A 20762-nucleotide genomic window follows, 5' to 3' on the forward strand; every position below is an offset into this window, starting at 1 on the left:
CATTTATTTGCATCCTATTCGCTCACCTTCCTAAGAAACCTACTGGAGCAATTGCCGTCAATAACAGCCTAATTATGTTCACATCAAGACATACGCCACTCCTATAGTTTAATGACGCGCTGGCGCTTCAGCTGAGGCGAGTCGCAAGCTCGCCTCAGCCTAAAAAGAAAAATAACTGCTGGTGTAGCGGTCGAAATGCCGGACGCGAAACAAATTCAAACATTCGCGCCAAGCAGCATAAGACCTTGACATCATTGCCACTTCCGGTTGGGACGTCACTTTTTATTTTTTATTTTTTGTTTGCTATTAGTTGTTCTCCCGATACGTAGATGGCGACGGTTGCAATTACCAGCCATTTTATTGACATGTAGGCTTCTATGGAATATACGCTACCAGTTTACTTATACCTTGCACTCCGTGCGCGCTGTTTCTCGCCAGTTCACGGCCAGCTGCGATATGGGTAGGCCGCGCTTGGTCTGCTCCACCGAAGTGGAGGCAGCCTTCAAAGAACGACAACGGGAGCGGGCCCGTGAACGTGCGCGAGCTCGCCGGGCGAATCCATTGTTTCTCATCCACCAACAAACTTGTCTCTTTAATGTGACTCAAACGCTCAAAAAACTAACCAACCCCTCCCCTAGGGTTGGACAAGCTTCGCGAGCACCCCTGTTCCCGGTAGAAGCGGGGTTCTAAGTTTTTTTTTTGTCATTTTCTTACTGCAGATTGTTTTTATGCCTATATGAGATAGGCAACTGACAAGCAAACATATTGCGGTTGTTGTCATCTTCTCGTAAACAACAACAATAACAATCACAAGAAAATAACGACGCGTACATCAACATCAAACGGCAAATAATAATAATAAATGAAGAGGAATGAACGCTTCTCTGCTGAGCCGCTAATCAGTGCCCTTATCTTTATGTGCTTCCATTGCCCTCTTACTGATAACTTGACGTTCTCACCGACACCGCTCACCTGCGCAGCTAAAACCAACCTCCGTACTTGGGGTAGAAAGCCGGATATGTTTGCATGATGCTTCAACAGCTCAGACTTCTTCTTGTTGCACCGACATCATTGTTGTACTGGACACCGCAGCATAGCATATACCGTCCTTCCGTGAGTGCAACTACAAACATGTTTCAACCAGGCCTTATTAATAACTATAGTTAGCGTAATGTATTTTTTCCACGCAAAAATGGTGAACAGTGTGAGTGGAAATGCATCTATTTAGTTACACCTAGAGTAACTAGTAGAATAACTCAATGGCCACAACGCGAAAACTACGCCCCTGCGTATGTTACTCTATGCCTGCGCCGCTTTTGCTGCGCCCGCCAAAATCATGTCCCCTTTAGGGCGCGCAAGTCTTCAGCTGCTCCCTTCGGAGCATGCGCAGAACGATCCCCAACCAGCCTGCCGCTTTGAACGGCTGTCATGGGCTATCTGCGGCCATCTGCGAAGTGGCGTGGGCGCCTTTTTTTCTTCGCAGCCACATCAGCTTCGCACATGTCCAACGAACATGGCTTCGAAGTATTCCAAGGTCGATCCAAATAGGTCGCGACGCTTCGGGTGAAAAGCGGTTCAGAACAAATTGTCACCCTCAGCAAGAGTGGTTATGGGAGCAGCAATTGAAGCGCGACTATGTTTAGAGGTAACAAACATTGGGAAAGAAATAAGCGTTTTTTAATTAAAGCGAGACACAGTTAGATTCATTCAACGAAAATAAAATTCCTGGTAAATTTTATATACGCACGGTGAAAAAAGAAGAGACAACTCTATTTTACTTGATCATTATCAATATATACCTTTTTTTTTTTTTTTTTAGCGCCCACCGTAAGAGCGCCCAGCGATAGCGGCGGGCGTTGACGCCGCTATCACTTGCAAGGCAATGCAGCTCTTGAAGTGTGCAGAAGGCGCGCTCGTAAACTTAACCTGTTACAATACGCCCCCCTTGCATGTTGTTGTTTTGCTTGTCGACGTTTGTCTGAATTTGGTGACGCGGGTAGTTTCATTGTTTTTAACCTGTTCAGTCAAAATTAGGGAGTTGAGACTGCCAGATGCGTGTTTACTTTAGTTGTTTTCGTGCGACAGCGCTGGCCGACAGGCTTGGCGTCCGACGAAAGGACGAGCACTCTACTCCCAAAGCTTTCGTCGGCCTCCAAAGAATGTATGTTATGTGCAGCGGAGCGATTTCGACACCCGTACGGCTGACCTTTTCCTGCATAGCTTTCCGCGCTGAAAGCTCGGAACGCCCATCAAGTCGAATGGCGGGGCATTTGAATATAAAGCTCTAATCAAAGGCCTCCGAAAACAATTTTCGCGCTTTTGAGAGCGAAAGGACGTCACTTCTGTTTTTAACGGATATGAAGTCACATTATTTTTCTTCCACCGAAAGTGTTCCCTCCTCGCCCAGATGGCGCTAAGCCCCATAAACCGTGCGTGCGTCTAAATGTCGTACAAAAATCCCTCACGTGACTCAATCCTAGGCACCTAGGGACACGATCATATAGGGACTTTTGAGAAGGCGCGATGGTGGCGCCAAGCGACGACGGCATGGGATGGCGTGTTCGTTCTCGGCGTGATCGTTCTCTGGCCCGCGCCGACCGCGCGTTGTTCAACATTGCGTGTGTGATTGTGCTTGCGTTGCTTGTGTATTGGTTGTAGGTTCTGTGTTACTTGGCGGAAAGCCGTGAGTAGTGCTTGTGTGGCAGTACGGCTTTGGCCTCGGTGAGCTCTGGCAATACAGAACCTGCGTTATGTGATCCGTGTTCCTTGACAATGCGGAGGTAGTGACGATTGAAATGTCGAAGTGGCGTCGCCATGTCCGCCTTTGCATAACGGACGTCGAGGGATGTGCTGCTCTCTACAAGTCACAAAAATGTGACTGCGTCGACCGCCCACGGTTCAGCGCTGAATGTGTGGTTTGAGTACTGTGCTTGAAACGAGTGGTGCAGCTGTGGTGCCCTAATTTCGCACAATTGAGACGCGTGCTTTTGTGCAAAAAGGGCAACAAATCGTATCTTAACCCGCTGAGACGATGCTACAATGTCAACAATTCCGTGCATGTTTATTATGATGGTAGTCTCTACAGCAAGCAAGCGTGCACTGCAGCTGTGCTGTGAATATAGCCTCAACTCGAATGTGGCGTTTGCAGAACCCTTAAGTTTGTTTCTGCTTTCAAACAAGCTGTATGTTGTTAGGATTATCACTCACTGCTCACATGAAACATGGGAGTCCATCGTGTGGGTTGGGGCTCAGCACGAATGTGTGGTGAGGGGGTGTGGAGTTGGTGGCTGTGTCAGGTGCCTCACTGAATTTTGTCATTGGAATAAGCTCAATGTAGAAGGACACACCCTATACCTGATGGCTCACTTTCACGGATATTGCCTTTTTTTCCTTGAAATTTCTAGCCTCAGGACGCGCCTCGCATTATATTCGGGTTCGCGACACATATTATCACAATAAATTTTTCTTTAGGAGAGACCAAAAGCCACTCGTTGCATCATATTTGTGGTCGTGTTACTTACATGCAAATCCAGTGCTTTCAGTGCCCATTGACTGACTGAGGGGTGCAGTACTTTGGCAGTGGTAGCAGCACCAAAGCAGCTGCCCAAATGGTATACCCTATAGTGTTAGATTTCTTGTGCATATGGGTGTACTGTGAAAACACGTGAAAGGAATTCTACAGTTGCTGCAGCATCACGTCTGGATCTGTGGATCACTGAGCGGTTGTTTGATCACATGTCTGAATTTGTGTTGTCACTGAGCGGTTCTTTGATCATTAGCTTAGGCTGTCTGTTTCCTACATATTATATTACAGCAATGGCGTCAGAGTAGCTACAAAAATGGGATTTTGCTGTACAATCGCAGATTGGTTGCTTTTCTGACTGTTGCATTGCTCTATTTGCTGCAACTGCCGCCAAATGTTGCTTTACCATGTCTGGTGAATGCCTTAAACGTGAACCACATTTGGATGATGCTTGTGAAAGTATAACATACTCCTTGTATGTAAAAAAACTATCACACCGGTAGGTGTGGTGGAGTCACTGATGAAATAGAAGTTGAAAAATGAAAGTTCTCGCAAAATTTGGAAGTGTTCATGGCGCTTGCCATCAAAAATGTGTAATAATCCAAGCAAACATAAAGATAACCTACCTATCCTGAAGAATATGAAAGTGATGCGTCAAGTTGTCAACTTAAAGCTTGATATACTGGTGCCCATCAAGGAAAGGGTTGAGATTATATAGGATTCAGTGCAATTCATGTTTAATCAGCTTGGCAATCTTGTCAAAACGACCAAATAAAATTGTGACTTTTAAGAGAGTGCCATGATAACGTGATGAGGTTGCTGGCATTATTTGGTGCTTGGGAAACAAAGCATCACAGGTATGTGGTGATTGAGCTTCTCAAAAAAAATTAGGTCTGCCACTAAAGATATCTAATGAATTGAACACATAAACCACTGAAAGAAGTGGAGTGTGCAAAGGCAAATGGCTACAGCTATATTTGCACAGTAATAGAAACGTTGTAATCGGGCTGATGGTGCACAGGTGATGGATGTATATTGTATGTTGTAGGGCTTAGTTTTTCATGAGCTACTCATTTTTGTTTTCCTGTTTTGTTTCCATGTGCCTTGTGAGTGGAATGCCTGACTGCAAACTCCCGTCATTATGTACAATTAATGAAAAGTAAAGTAAATTTTTCTATGGACCTCTTTTTTTGTAGCTTCTGTTCAGTTCCAAATGACGCAGTTGTCCCTACTCTGCACTGAATGGTGAAGGGGGGGGGGGGGGGTGAGCGCATGCAGGCACCCTATTTACTGGAGCTTTGGGGCGCCCTCACCATGGCTGCTCACATGCCCATTTTTCTGGCTGTAACAACCTAGAGTCAGTGCACAGGTGTTGTTAACGTTCCAGGATTAAGTAAACTTGACGTCACTATGCACAAAATTTAGATTACGACAGCCCAAGATGGCAACTGCCATGAACTGAATATAAAATTGCCTATAAGCATGCATTGTGCAATTGAATGCCGGTGAATTCTGTAATGCCACTTTCATGAAATTGACTGGCATGGTTTGGTTGAAACTGAAAACATGTTCGATCCTCAGTTGTAGCAGACTCACTTCACTATAACATATTTGATAATGCAGGTGCAGATTGTGAAGGAATTGAAGCGGCTGTTACTCTTGGTGAGAATCAGTCATGCTCATTAGAAATTATAGCTAAGGCTATATATACATTACTTCAGTTGAGATCAACTAATGTTGAGATAGAAGCTCAGCTGTGGCACATAGGTACAGGCGAATAAATTTAGAAAGAAAAATTCTGGCACAACCCATTTCACGATGATGGCGATGCTAATACGATAGCATTGAAACAATGTAGAGACATTGTATTGCCACCACAGAGATCAGTCATGTATGAGCCGGGCTCCTCACGAGTCCCTCTGGACATGCTACGCATGTTTGCAGGGTTGCCGCTAAGTCGGTGCTTGACATTCGATTTTAATCTGCCCAGCACCTAAGAAAAAAATTTTTTGTCATTGGTGAGCGGCCCGGCCCATACCTCGTGACCTATTTTTGTTCCAAACTGGGTGTCCTCAGCACAGCAGCCCCAGTGCTCTACCCATTTTACCATGAATTACCCAGTGACCCATGTTTACAAAAAAATGTATAAAGACCTGGACAGACAGGAAGATAGGATATTCCAAACTTTTCAGGGTATAAGAACGATAATTCTAGGCAATATACACAACTGGCCTGTTATGGATACATTGCCGGCATTGCAGGAGAACGATTTACAATTTAGAGCTTCTATTGGTAAAACCACAATAATATGCACAATTTTGATTTCACAAGAAACTGTAGTGCCATCTGGTTTATGTATTCATCTACGTCACAGGCTCCAGAAGAAGTATTGCGTGGAGGGGGAGGGCATCGCATAACAAAGGAGCGAAAAAGTTATACAACGTTAGAAATATAAACAGCGACACAAGATCAACGCAATAAATTGAAAAGAACAGAAATTATAAAATCGTGAAGTAAAATTCTACCATTAGAAAGCTGGGTTATACAGTGAATAGTACGATTGAATAATTACATAAAAAAGGTACATACACCTGAAATAGAAACACTTGAACACTACCCAAACATACTGATTTTTTGTCTGAAGGTTACAGTATTGTTAATGTCAGCAATGTTATCGAGAAGACCATTCCAATGCCTAATGGCAAGTGGCAAAGCAGACAAGTCAAAGGCATTAGTTCGACCAAAAATGTGCTGGACGCTAAGGCGATTGTGCAAGCACCTAGATGTGTGGGATGGACAAACAACAGGCAAGGTGGACGACTGCTCACTATGAATGCTTTTATGTAGCAGACAAAGCGACACTACATTCTGGCATGATTCCAAGGATGGTAGTGAAATGACAACATAAAGTTAGATACGCTCAAATATTGGTTGCAATCCCTGGCGATTAAACGTGCAGCACAGTTTTGGCTATACTCAAGAATGCGGATTAGATATGCCTGGTGAGGTGACCAAATTGAACCTGCCAATTCTAGTTGGGGCAAGAATAATGTTTGATATGCAAGCTTTCTTGTGAAGGAAGGAGCAGCATGAAGGTTGCATTTTTGAAGATTCATGATCAAAGCACTTGTGTATATGGAGGTTAATCGATAGTACATACAACACTGCCACAGTGCAGTCGAGACATTGCAGTAGTGAAAAAAAATTCAGAGCACTTATCAAACAAGGACATGTATGCAAACAGCAACACAACACACATGGAGATGAGATGCAGTGCAACAATGCCCTTGTAGCCTACAATGTGTGGTTACTCAATATTTAGAAGCAACGGCACTACCACTAGGGCAACTAGAAGTGTTGTGCACGGGTGACGAGTTGACCGTAGTAGCAGCAGAAGGCACAGGCTGTGAACTTGCGGGGCGATCAGCTGTTGCGACAACAATGAACTGTAGACTGCCTAGGTCGAAGGGAACACAGTACGTTGGCCTGTTGGCTCTTCACTGATGTTGTGTAAGGGCCTATAATTTGTGCAGAAAGCAAGTGGCCACCCATGACTCAATCACAGTTGTATGGTTGTGGGTGCCGATATTGCTCTAAAATTTTCCAAAAATGCGGGCATGACCAACTTAGTCGTCTGCAGTTTCACTTTTCTGTCACCACCAAAGAACACTGCCAATGGTGCAGTTTTTTGGTAGGCTTAACATCTTTTAAAAGCGCCTTAAAAGAACATTGCCAAGAATTTCTCAACAAATTGACAAAACACAAAGAACAAACCAGCTTAGCTAGCCTCCCCATTTTGCAAACAGAATAGCAGCTCACTTTGAAGAAAATGGGCCCATATTGTCATCATGCTTACTGAGGTCATGCAAAGCGTGTAATGCCAGATTGGGAGCAGTACTGGGGCACTCCTGACAATCTTCTCTTGGTAGACATTGTCTTATAACACATGCTAGGCATGTATATATGCTACATGTTTTTAATGTGAGAAAAACTGCAAAGCTAGCCGGCAGCATATCGCAGCACCTTCGCCATCGGCGTCTGTCAAGCAAGGACTGGTTACGTAAATATTATTGCGTCGACGCTACCGAATAGGGCGGGCACAGAGGCGCCGCTCCAGGGCGCCGGTTGGCCGGTTCGCAAACTGGCCGTTGCCAAGACGCCGACACGAATTGGATATTTCGAGCGTCTGCACAGCACGGATTTCACGGCGTTCTGCCACCACAGCTGCACCACTCGTTTCAAGCACAGTACTTGAACCACACATTCAGCGCTGAACCGTGGGCGGTCGACGCAGTCACATTTTTATGACTTGTAGAGATGAGCACATCCCTCGACGTCCGTTATGCAAAGGCGGACGCGGTTCGCTGAACTGCGCTGCCGAGGCGCTACGCCACTTCGACATTTCAATCGTCTCCACCTCCGCATTGTCAAGGAACACGGATCACACAACGCAGGTTCTGTATTGCCAGAGCTCACCGAGGCCAAAGCCGCCCCGCCACACAAGCACTACTCACGGCTTTCCGCTAAGTAACACAGAACCTACAACCAATACACAAGCAACGCAAGCACAATCACACACGCAATGTTGAACAACGCGCGGTCGGCGCGGGCCAGAGAACGATCACGCTGAGAAGGAACACGCCGTCGCATGCCGTCGTCGCTTGGGGCCACCATCGCGCCTTCTCAGAAGTCCCTAAATGATCGTGTCCCTAGGTGCCTAGGATTGAGTCACGTGAGAGATTTTTGTACGACATTTAGACGCACGCATAAACCGCCGATGAAGCGCCATGTTTTGAACGTATATGGACTTCTATGGAAGCTTCGCTACAAGGTATATTTACGTACTCCGCGCGACCGAAACTTGCTTTCGCTTTTTAGTGCAGCGCCTGCAGCGCAAGCGCAGGTGCTCGATGTATATTCCGAAAATTTTCGCGGTACGATGAATTCAGCTCCATGACCTTGAGCTCGCGGGTGAAGCGGTCTCTGAGCCTCTTCCAGAGCTTCAGGCATTCAACTAAAAAAAAAAAGAAACTAAGGGAAAAGAGAAGAAAAACATGACGGTGTATGCTGCAAGATAGAAACAGTCGCTACATGCAAAAAAGCCACAGTTTCGCCCGAGAGGCGAAGCATCGATTGCGATAGCAAATTAGCAGAGAGCCATACGAAGTAAGGATAGTACTTTTATGGGCCGTATGAACTTGTAAACATTCGCTTGCTAACTAGATTACCAACCATGGTGTCAGCGCCCACAGCAAACATGAACACATCACACTCAATGACCGCGGGCACTCACTGTCAAAACACTGGTGTGAGGAAACGCGGCAGCTAGGGTTACCACCTGCCCGGTTTTGGACTGGCCAGGCCGGAATTTTAGACAACGGGCCGGTTGCCGGTCCGCACCTAAGACCGGCCGCCATTAGACAGCTTAAGTTTAACGTTAGCGTAATAGCGGGGTTACGGGAAATAGTGTTACCGCAGAAAGAGAGAAGTTAGTATATATCGTGATAGCGTAGGTTACTTGCGAGAGGCTATTCCAATACGCTTTGAATTTCGCATTCATAGGGCACCTAAGTGATTCTATATGTGCGTTCGTCCGGAAAGTGCGAGAGGCAGCGCATGTGGAAGCTGGCGCGTTGTATTTTTACTTCCCATGTCCGCCGATACAGTACCGCCGATCTGCAGCGAAACAGACTAGCAGTACGAGCTGTCTACCATAGCCTCTGCAATTTTATGATCTTAGAGGCCATATGCCGTCGTCGCGCATATCTCCCAATTTTACCGATAGGTGGCGCTCACATATCGTAGAAGATAACGAGAACACAGACAGGCAAAAATACACCGTTGCCGTAGGATGAAATAGACAGAAAAGGGGAAATATACCGCCGGAAAAATCCATGGTTCAAATATTAGTTCAAGCAAAGATTCAAGGTGAAAGTGAACGTTGGTTGTCAGAAATACGTGAGAAAAAGAAGGCCGCACCTAGAATATTTTGGAAACACATTAACGTATTAGGCAGGAAGTTGGGGAGCAGTACAGCAACATATCCTTGACGAAGATGGAAATAAACTCGAAAGGAACACGGCATTAAAGTATGTTCGAAAAATAACAGCCGAATCATTTCAGGGCAATGGCGAGGGGGTTTCTGAGGAAAAAAAGAGAATGAACGAAAACCAGACGGAAAAGGAGTTGGTGCTGAGTAATTTCAACTAGGAAGAAAGCTGAAGAGAAAATTCCTAAATGCACAGCCACAGGTTTAGACGAGGCTCCCGCCAGACTGATTAATGAGCTAGGACCAAAAAGTAAGGAAGTTCTGTTGAAAGCAGTAGCAAAATGCTTACAACATAGGCGAATACCAGACAGAATTGGAGACAAAGTAGGATGAAATTAATTTATAAAGGTAAGGGGGGAAAATATAAAATTCACTCTTATCGACCGCTGATCATTACATCGGTAATATACAGGTTAGCAATGCAGGCGATTAAACTGAAACTGCAAACATGGGCAGAGAATAATAGCATATTGGGAGAACTTAAGAATGGTTTCAGAATCGGTAGGCGGCTGGATAATAACTTATTTGTCCTTACTCAGTGTATCGAAATATTCAGAAAAGAAAGGAGACCGCTATATGTGACTTTGCTAGACATTACCAGAGCGTATGACAACGTAGATCGCAGCATTTTGTGGAATATTCTAGAAGGGGAAGGTATAGGCAACGACTGTATACAGCTATTGAGGGAGATTTATCGGGAAAATACTGTTTGCGTTGAATGGGAAGGGATGACGAGCGAGGATAAAGTTGATATCAACAAGGGACTGAGACAGGGTTGCCCTTTATCCTCGCTATTGTTTATGATGTACGTGGTAAGGACGGAAAGAGCACTAGAAGGAATCAATATCGGGTTTAACCTCTCATACAATAAAGCCAGCACAATAGTTGAGCAGCAGTTTCCAGGTTTATTTTATGCGGACGACATTGTGTTGCTTGCTAACAAGCAAAGTGATATGCAACGTCTGGCTGATATCTGTGGAGAAGAATGTGAGAAGTTAGGATTAAAATTTAGCGTTAAAAATCAGGTTTTACGGTATTAAATGAAAACAGTGAACAGACAGTGTTGATTCAGGGCCAGGAAATACCTGGGGTAAAAGAATACAAATACCTTGGTATATGGATAAACAAAAGCGATAGATATCTGGAGACACAGGAGAAAACAATAACAGCAAAAGGGAAGAGAAATGCGGCCATAATGAAACACAGAGCGCTATGGGGATACAATAGGTACAAGGTGATCCGGGGTATGTGGAAAGGTGTCAAGGTGTCAAGGTGTGGAAATGCGGTTGTTTGCTTGAAGTCAGGGGTACAATCAGGACTCGATGGCAACCAAAGGTCAGTGGGACCCCTCGCGTTGGGCGCCCACGGGAAGACTACTAATGAGGCTGTGCAGGGTGATATGGGCTGGACAAATTTTGAAGCAAGGGAGGCTCAGAGTAAAACTGATTTTGAAGAACGACTGAGGAAAACTGAAGAAAGTAGATGGGGCACAAGAGTGTTCAGGGATTTGTACAGGCAAAACATTGACTCACAGTGGAGGAAAAGAACTAGGAAGCTTACAAGCAAATATGCGACCGGTATGGCCAGCAACACGGCAACAAAGAACGTCAAGCGCAAAGTAAGAGAGGCTGAGACAAGGTTATGAGTGGCGGCAATGGAAAAGAAACCCGCTATGACTAACTACCTCAAAGGAAAAAAGGAAATCAGGAAAGAAACAATTTATGAAAACTCAAAGGGAAGCTCCTTACTTTTCGAAGCGAGATCAGGATGCCTTAGAACGCGCGGTTATAAAGCGAAGTACACCCAGGACGAAGCCGCATGAGCTTGCTGTGGTAAAGCTAGATAAATGGTGGAATATCTTTTATTGGAATGTGAAGAAATCTACCCATGGCTGCAAGTCTAGGCTCCTCTGACCTCCTTGAAGTCCTTGTGTTCAGGAATAGCACGGGCAAGGTAAACATGACAGCTGTAGAGATTAGTAAGAGGCGGCTGGAGGTTTGGTGGCAGAAAAGTAGGGAGACCACAAACAACGGAGACGTACAGAAACAGAGTTATCTAGTAATGGTTCAAAAAGGTTGATGCCTGGAATTCTTTGTATTTCTGTGTTTAACAAAAATAAAGGTAGGACATTAGGCAAAATAATAACAAGAGCTTGGTGGCGCAACCCACCACCTCGTTTCAAAGGGGACGCTCATAGCATCAATCCATCCATCCAAATTTCTCTCGTTAGGCTGAGGCGCGTTCAAACTAGAAGCGATCTCGAAAATTCGTCAAGGTTATCCAAAATACTCTGTCGTCGAAGCGGCTTGAGACTAAGCGAAAGCCGTGTACACAGTGATTTGCTACGAATTAAGTGAATTCTACAAAAATAACACGAAATTCAGTTCGAAGCGGGCGGCCGGGAGCGCCGCCATGTTGTACGTAAACTACGTAAAGCACGTAAACACGGTGAGAGGGCCGAGCAGGGCTGACGTGCCTCGTATGGGCTCCGCATTCGACAAAGCTTTTCCAGAATCAGGACTGCTTTTCTGGTGCCAAAAGTGGTCTCTATTGAAAGCTAACATCTCGACGAAGTTGCCGGTGAGTGCCTCAAACCTCATCTTTCTTGTGGAACTGTACAAACTTCGACGCCGGGTGAGCGGCGGAACGCCGCTACGCTAGCCCTAACGCCACCGGCACCGGCGTAGGGCTCGCGCACGTACGAGTCTCTTCGGCAACGACATGGCATATCAGGTGAGCGGCATGGATCTGCCTGCCGCCGAATTCAACGCGGAAGAATGGAGTGAAGTCCTCTACGCCCGAACACGTTCGCCTAGGCAGCAATCCAAGGAAACCGAACAAACGCAGTCAAGCAAAGCGGCGTCCGCTGACGGAACGCAAGCAAGGAAAACGGCGTCAGCTCCAAGCGTTCCCTCAGAAGTCGACGGGACTGCTGCGGCGCGTCTTCGCATAAGACCACTGCCACGGTTGCCAGTCGATGACTTCAAGATCGTCTTTCGTCCAAGTGCGGGCGTCAATCTGGCCCAATACAACGACGGAGAGTTACGGGCGGCTGTACTCGCCAATAGCGGGCTGCACTCTGCGGTTGCCGAGGAGGACCTCATGTGCACCAACCTGCCCAAGAATATCTTCACGGTGTCTACTTCCTGCGCAGACCGGGTTGCCAACTACGCCAAAATCAGAGACCTCACGCTACGCGGCAACAAACTGGCATTCCATGCATACATAGCTCCGCCGGACGGGGCACGACCAGGAATTATCTACCGTGCCTGGAGCGGCGAGTCGCCGCAGGACTTGCTCCAAGAATTACGTAGGGCGAATCCCCTCCTACCAATTGTGCAGGCCAGAGACATGGGGCGTACCTCCCGCTGTGTGCTCATTCACTTCATGGCCGAGGAGCTTCCACCCTCGGTGAAAATGTTTGGCATCCTTTACGCCGTCTTCAACTTCCGCCCGAAAGTGGAGGCCTGCGTAAACTGCAGACAAGTCGGCCACAGGCGCGATGTATGTCCTCTGCCGAATCGCCTCACCTGCCCAGGCTGTGGTCTGAAGCACCCGGCGGACCACCCCTGCACTCCGGAGTGCGTCGTCTGTGGGGACGCCCACATGACGGGCGACAGGGCATGTAAGAAACGCTTCCAACGTGGTAACAGTCGTCCCTCTCGTCCACGACAGACACAGCAACAGCAGAAGCAGCAGCAGCACGAGTTTCAGCTCGATAAGGAGTCCTTCCCCAGAATCGAAGACAGAAACCGTGGCGGCGGAAGCAAAAGTCCTGGACGAAGTGAATCCTGGAGCCGGGACCCCGGGAGCCAATCCGGAAAGGTGAGCTGGGCAGAGCAAGCCTTCCGCTCCAGTAGAGCACACTCCGAATCTAGAGAAAATTCTAAAACTCAAGAGACTATCGAACGTCTAACTAGAGAGAATCAGGAGTTAAAGCAACAGTTGGCTCTGGTGCTGGAACGTTTAAGTACACTCACAGCTCCCCCCCCCCCCCCCCCCCAACGCCCTGTCCGTCCCTACCTATCTCCACCTCCACTTCGGAGTCTGATATGGCAGCCCAATCAGAGACCGATCCCACAGATTCCACTCCCCAACCCGCAAAAAAGAAAAGAACGCAACCGCCCGAATCCTCGGATGAGGACCCCAAATGCACGAGTCAAAAAATCCGTAAAGAACACAGGGAACTGAAACAAAAGGTTGACCTAGGCTTCACTCAAATCGCAGAACGCTTTAATAAGATTGAGAACATTCTCGATATGCTAGTTGCTCGGCTCCCCCCCTTGGAAGCTCTGCCACAATCCCCGCCCTCTCAAGCGCTTTCGCAACCATAACCCCCTCCTACACCCTTGCCGCATCCTCCCCCTCTTCGCTTTGCATATGGCAATGGAACTGCCGTGGATTAAAAAAGAAGAGAGACAATCTCTCACTTTACATAAAGCAGTCTACACCCGCCCCTGACGTCATCTCCGTACAGGAGCCTTTAAAAGCATGCAAACTCCTCGGCTATCAGGCTGTACACTCCCATCCTACTTCCCCGTGGGCCACCACATATATCCAGAGGAATATCTCTTTTATAGCTCACGACCTCTCCGACCTTTACTCCGATTGCATTCTCCTCGAGCTCCTCCCGCGTCGTACAGGACAAGCCACATATTTTAAATATCTATTCTCATCCTAGAGATGACCTCACTGCCGTATTCCAAGCAATTGATAGAGCCATCGAAATAGCAAGTTCCGCTCCTATATTGGTAACGGGTGATTTTAATGCCCCGCACGCAGACTGGGGATACAGGAGAAACACTCGCAAGGGCACCAGCCTCTTTCAATACATTCAGCGAAATAGGTGCACCCTAGTCACTGATTGCACGTTAGCCACACGCATTGGCAACAGTGTGAGCAGAAATACCACCCCAGGCCTTACGTTTACTAAAAACGTTCGACAAGCTAACTGGACGCACACAGGAGTCAACCTCGGCAGCGATCATTATATTCTAACAATTACGTTACCGTGTGCCAGTTTACGCCCAAAGTTCCACCTCAAACCTATTGTCGACTGGGACAAGTTCCGCGAAATCCGACTCAAAAAACCGGCAGCAGAAATTCAGAATTACGAAGAATGGGCTTCTAAGCTCCAACGGGACGTAGCTCTTAGCGAAAAAGTGGCCCCGGTAGAACATATCCGCGATCCAGTAGACAGTAGGCTACTCCACCTATGGGAGGCCTATCAGAATATGGAGAAACGATGGCTCAGGCAAAAACATAATCGCAAATTAAAACGGAAAATGGCGCAAACGCTACAGCTCGTCACCGAACACGCGGCCGAGCTTTCGTCGCAGCAATGGACTCAGATATGCAACCGACTTGACGGCACTCTATGTAGGAAGAACTCGTGGTCCCTCCTTCGCCATATGTTAGACCCGTGCTCCTCGCGCTCGGAAAATAATAAGCAAATCACCAAACTCCTGTTCGAGGTAGCGAAACAAGGGCTAGACCTTGAAGCTGCTCTTAAAGCCACATACTTCCCCGATCTAAAGCAGGAATCAACACCGACCTATACAGGAGCCCCCAATTCAGACTTGGACGCCCCCATCACAGAGGCGGAGGTATGGGCCGCACTAAGCAAACTTCGCACCACATCCGCACCAGGACTAGATGGAATCACTAACAAAGCACTCCGAAATTTAGACAACAAATCATTGGCCGCTCTCACCATTTACATGAATCAGCAATGGGAGCAGGGCACGCTGCCCCAGGAATGGAAATCAGCTAAGGTGACTTACATCACGAAAAATAACAAGCCCTTAGACCTTAAGAATATGCGACCAATCTCTCTTACCTCATGCATCGGAAAACTGATGGAGCATGTGATCCTAAGTCGCCTTAACCGTTACATGGAGAAAGAACAACTCTTTCCCGCCACCATGCTTGGCTTCCGAGCGGGACTCTCAACTCAAGATGTCATGTTACAGCTTAAGGAGGACGTGCTCAATCCCGTTTTCCCACACATTACCAGAGCCATCCTTGCATTGGACCTGACCAAGGCATTTGATAATGTTGCTCACTTCGCCATTTTACAATCTCTGAGTGACCTTAACGTGGGCTCTCGCACGCACCGGTATGTTGCTGCCTTTCTCAGTAACAGGTCTGTCTGCCTACAATTAGGCACATTCAAAACCAACTCTTTCACGCTCGGAAGCAAAGGCACGCCCCAGGGAGCAGTTCTTTCCCCGTTTCTTTTCAACATTACTCTTATCCCGTTAGCGCGAGAACTTGCCAAAATTCCTTCTGTCAATCACTCCTTGTACGCGGATGACATCACCATCTGGGTCAATTCTGGCAACCATGGCGAAATCGAATCAAAACTACAGTTGGCCGTTGGCACTGTTGTTAAGCACGCCAATTGCATCGGTCTAAGCTGCTCGGCGGCTAAATCAGAACTCCTAGTGGTGAACCTAAAAAAACAGGATATCTCTAACATTCAAGTCACGCTACATGACACTCCCATCCGGAGGGTTAATAAAATCAAAATCTTGGGTCTCAATATTTCAGACAATGGCTCCAACGCTGAAACCATAAAATTAATCCGCACTGCGATTCTCAATACAGCTTCACTAATTAAGCGCATCTCCAATCGTCATCGCGGCATGCGAGAAGCAGACACACGTCGCCTCGTTCAGGCCTTTTGCCTTTGCAGAATCACCTACTCCATCCCTTACCTCTACCTCACACCCACGGAGACCGAGCAACTCAACAGACTCATCCGCACTGCCTATAAAACTGCTCTTCATCTCCCTAAATCAACGCCCACAGAGAAACTCCTTCAACTGGGGGTGCACAACACCCTGGGAGAGCTCGTAGAAGCGCACCTCATAGGTCAATATCAAAGGTTGTCACATACACAAACTGGTCAAATACTTCTGCACCGACTCGGAATCAACCTACCCGGTCATACCACGGCCACGCGCTCTCCTCACACTGCTGTTAGCAATAACCTCTGCATTATGCCACTTCCCAAAAACACCCACCCGGAACATAATCGAGCAAGACGGGAAGCTAGAGCCAAGGCTCTGCAGAAGAGCTACCCTCCTCATTCACAGGCAGTCTATGTAGACGCGGCTGAATATTCAGACCGGCCAGCTTTCGCATTAGCCGTTGTAGACGGATTCCAAAACCCCATTGTCTGTGCGTCGATTCCAAATTTGACAGAATCCCTAGAAGCGGAAGAGGCAGCAATTGCCTTAGCAATTGCTCACTCCTCCGCTACGTATATTTTCTCAGATTCAAAAACCGCAATCAGTAATTATGCCAATCGCAAAATCCACTCCCCGGCTGCTAAAATACTCGAATCAAATCCCCCTCCTAATTGCCTTATCACCCTCCTTTGCGTCCCTGCACACAGCGAACACCCAGGCAACATGGCCGCTCACACCCAGGCCCGAGCACTCGTCAACCGGGCTGAGAGCGACCCGCCTTCGTCTCGCAGTGCAAGAGATCGACTCCTCAGCTACCATGACCTCACCCTGTTCTACAGAAATTCCCGCCTAATCTACCCCCCGCCGCATAAATCTCTTCCCAGAAGTGACCAGGCTTTGTGGCGAAGACTTCAAACGGCCACAGTTACGACCCCTTTCCTTCTGTCGATTATTACACACGGGGAAACCTCTCCTCACTGCCACTTGTGTCCTAGCACCAGAGCTGACTTTGCCCACATCTTTCTAAATTGCCCGAACAAGCCCAAGCCCCCGTGGCGAGGGTCAGAACACCAGGAGCGATGGGAGGCTGCTCTGCGCAGCTCGCAACCGGACTTACAGCTTCGGACAGTGGGCTGGGCCAGAGGGGTCGCCGAAGCACAAATGTGCCCGGCCATCTAGAGCGGCCTGAGGGCCCATCGTCGTCCTGCTTCCCTTTCTCCCCCCCCCCCCCTCACATGATTCTCTCGTGAATCAATAAAGTTTACCCACCCACCACGCAAACACGGTAACGTTAAATCTGAGAAATAGCGTGCGTACGGTAAATGGTATGGGTCGTTTCGCGTTCTGCGCATGCGCATTTCGATCCCGCTATTCCGCTAAGCCCGCTATTACGGTATCCACGCTAAACTAAAACTGTCTATTGGCCGGTGTTTTTCTCATCGTATCCCGACAATTTTTTTTTCGGGGAGGGGGGTTATAAGCGTCAGTCCAGCAATAACGATGAAAAATGTTTGTTGGTGAAAATAAATTTTGATAAATAAATATCTTGCATGGTGTTTACAACAACGGGAACAAACAACAAATCGCGCTACAAATGCAATCTCATGCATTACAAACTATTTAAGAACACTTAAAATCTTGAATATTCACCAAACGCGTCCAGGCCCCGCCACGGTGGTCTAGTGGTTATAGCGCTCGACTGCTGATCCGAAGGTCGCAGGATCAAATCGCGGCAGCTGCATTTTCGATGGAGCCGAAAATGTTGAGGCCCGTGTACTTAGAATTAGGTGCACATTAAAGAACCCCCAGTGGTCTAATTTTCCGGAGCCCTCCACTACGGTGTGCCGCATAATCAGATCGTTGTTTTGGGACGTTAAACCCCAGATATTATTATTAATTATTCTTCTTTTTGGGGTTTTACGTGCCAAAACCAGTTCTGATTATGAGGCACGCCGTAGTGGAGGGCTCTGGATTAATTTTGACCACCTGGGGTTCTTTAACGTGCACTACAACGCAAGCACACGGGCGTTTTTGCATTTCGCCTCCATCGAAATGCGGCCGCCGGGGCCGGGATTCGATCCCGCGACCTCGTGCTCAGTCGCGCAACGCCTTAGCTGACTGAGCCACCCCGATTATATTAAACGTGTCCAGTCCTCAAATCTTGTAACCTAACTTGAATGCTTCTCTTCCCGGAAACACTCACGGAAACTCCAGCGCTGATCGAAGAGTTGACATGGAGTTTTTTTTTTTTTTTCATTTCTTTCAGCACAACTTCAAGTTCCTACCGGAGTACCGGAGCGAAGCTTCAGGAGGAATGGAGTTTTTGGTAGTATATACAGCAACTCTAAGGAATAATAAAGTCCCTATATAGGAACTTTAAGGAATGACGCCTTGCCGCGGCCCCTCTCGGCGGCAACATGCAACACACCAGCCCGCGCCCTCCTCTGAGCTCACTACAAAGCCTTCTAGTACACTGTAGCGCGACCAACGCGCGCATGCAAGTAGAACCATCTCGACGCCGGGCACGTGGGAGCGCGTTTGCAGCTGCTGTTACGGTGGCTGCACCAGTGCGTCGAACTATAGGCGTTGTTCTCACCAACGAGACGCAGCTTGCGTGCGCGCGCGCTCAAGCCACGTCGGTCTATATATGCGCGTTTTTGCTTATAACTCAGCGTTCTCGCCGAGACAGCTCACCTACGCAGCTAAAATCAACCGCAGTACGTGGCGTAGAAAGCCGGATATGCTTGCACGGAGCTTGAACAGCTGAAACTTTCTCGTTGTTACACCGACATCATTGCTGTACTGGAGACCGCAGCATAGCATATACCATCCTTCCGTGAGTGCAACTACAAACTTGTTTCAACCAGGCCTTATTAATAGCTATGTGTAGCGTAGTGCATTTGTTCTACGCAAAAATGGTGAACTGTGCGAGTTTAAATGCGTTTATTTAGTTACACCTATAGAGTAACTAACTCCATGGCTACAACACGAAAACTACTCAGACGAGAAACAGCAAGGAAACCTCAGGCATAGCCGTGTGTTGCATCGCGCATGTGGAAAACACGCGTTAGAAAAACCATCTTGCCTTCAAGCTCACTCATTATAAGAAATTAAAACGATCAATTGCATGTATGTTCTTCGCCAGATCCTATTGGGAATTATGTCGTCAGTTAAGGCCTGATAACTTTTAGCTGCAGATTAGCCGTTTACATTACCGAATTAATTTTCAGCTTCAAACGTCCATGGAAAAAAACCATGCTATTATGTATTCATTGCCTCTCTTCGCATGTCAGAGCCGACCATAGGCGCTTTAGAACTGGGTGTTTCTGAAAATGCATTGAAAATTCCGTACAGGTAGGGAGGAGGTGATCATGGACCTATTTTCTCGAGATTGCTTTTACGATAAAGTTATGCATCCGAAAGTGACTCGAGGTAGTATTTAGTGTTGTAAGATTATGCAAATTAGACTAAAACACAAATTACCTGAAGAAGTCAGACGATTGGTTGTATATACGAGGCTCAATTGAAGCCCCCCATCCGAGGTGTTCATAAATGGTTCCCGAACATACACAACGGTGACGTTGCTAATTTCTATAGCGTAATAAATTCCGGTCAATTTCACCCAGAAATTTAAACTGAACTGCAGAAGAGCGCAGCTGTCACGCTCTAGCTCACGCTGATGGGTGGTCTGACTGCTTACGCCTTCCCGTCGGCCGAGCCTGAAGTGAACGTCCTTATGGAAGACCTGATCTCACTCGCATGCGGCGCTTTCAATACAGCAACTAATACTTACTCTTTCTACATGCTCGTTCTACTGAAGCGGCATGCTATGGCACGGGCGCATGGTTTCAATATTTTTCGCTGTTCCCTTCTGCTTTTTTTTTATTAGGACAAAATCCTGAACGTGCAAATGGCGAAGCGAGTACAGGTCATGCAAGAGCCTACGGGGTAAGCTACTACAGCTTGTTTTTGTTGTTGTTATCCTATAGTGGGAATTGGCACATACACTCACTGTGGCCGATACATCAGCAAAAAATAAAGGGGTTTAACTCTTGTAAACCTAGTTGTCATGAGCGAAAAGTCTGTTTGGCTTGGTTTTGCAAAGACTATGCACACAGTGTTTCATTAATGCACGCTTCCGTGACTTGGTAAGCTTCTCTATAACGCGCTAATATGACCTCGCTTTGCGCTCCAGTGTTTCAGCAGCCAACTTTGCCTTTGCTTGAGATTTCGCAGCCTGACGTCCAGCTATATCTACTGGATGATTGGATTCAGCCTGTCGCTTGCGCTGAAGTGCACACAGACACTGCCCAGGGCCGGTATTTTGTAGCGATGCCTTTCCGATGCTAATGCCTTTTCGCGCTTATCGCACTTGGTCAGTGGTCAGAGCAACGGTCCGCTCACGTTATCAACGGGATCAGCCGGCCGTGAGTGGTGGATGATAAGACTAGTATAGAATAAAGCATAAGGTATCGCTACAAAATACCGGCCCAGC

General features: G+C 47.3%; 1 protein-coding gene across 3 annotated transcripts in view; it reads left to right on the forward strand.

Annotated features, from left to right (window-relative positions):
- Positions 1-976: 976 nt before the first annotated feature.
- LOC119436521 (kynurenine aminotransferase-like) overlaps positions 977-20762 on the forward strand; it is a 70891-nt gene continuing 51105 nt past the window's right edge. For all 3 annotated transcript variants that reach the window (XR_007464193.1, XM_037703386.2, XM_049658354.1), the window contains exons 1-3: positions 977-1113; positions 18534-18593; positions 20157-20215. Coding sequence is in view for 2 of the 3 variants with exons in the window: in XM_037703386.2 (XP_037559314.1) it covers positions 1027-1113; positions 18534-18593; positions 20157-20215 (206 nt within the window). In the remaining variant the exon portion in view is untranslated. The remainder of the gene's footprint in view (positions 1114-18533; positions 18594-20156; positions 20216-20762) is intronic.

The sequence above is a fragment of the Dermacentor silvarum genome, chromosome 1, assembly GCF_013339745.2.
Source record: "Dermacentor silvarum isolate Dsil-2018 chromosome 1, BIME_Dsil_1.4, whole genome shotgun sequence".
Lineage (NCBI taxonomy): Eukaryota > Metazoa > Arthropoda > Arachnida > Ixodida > Ixodidae > Dermacentor > Dermacentor silvarum.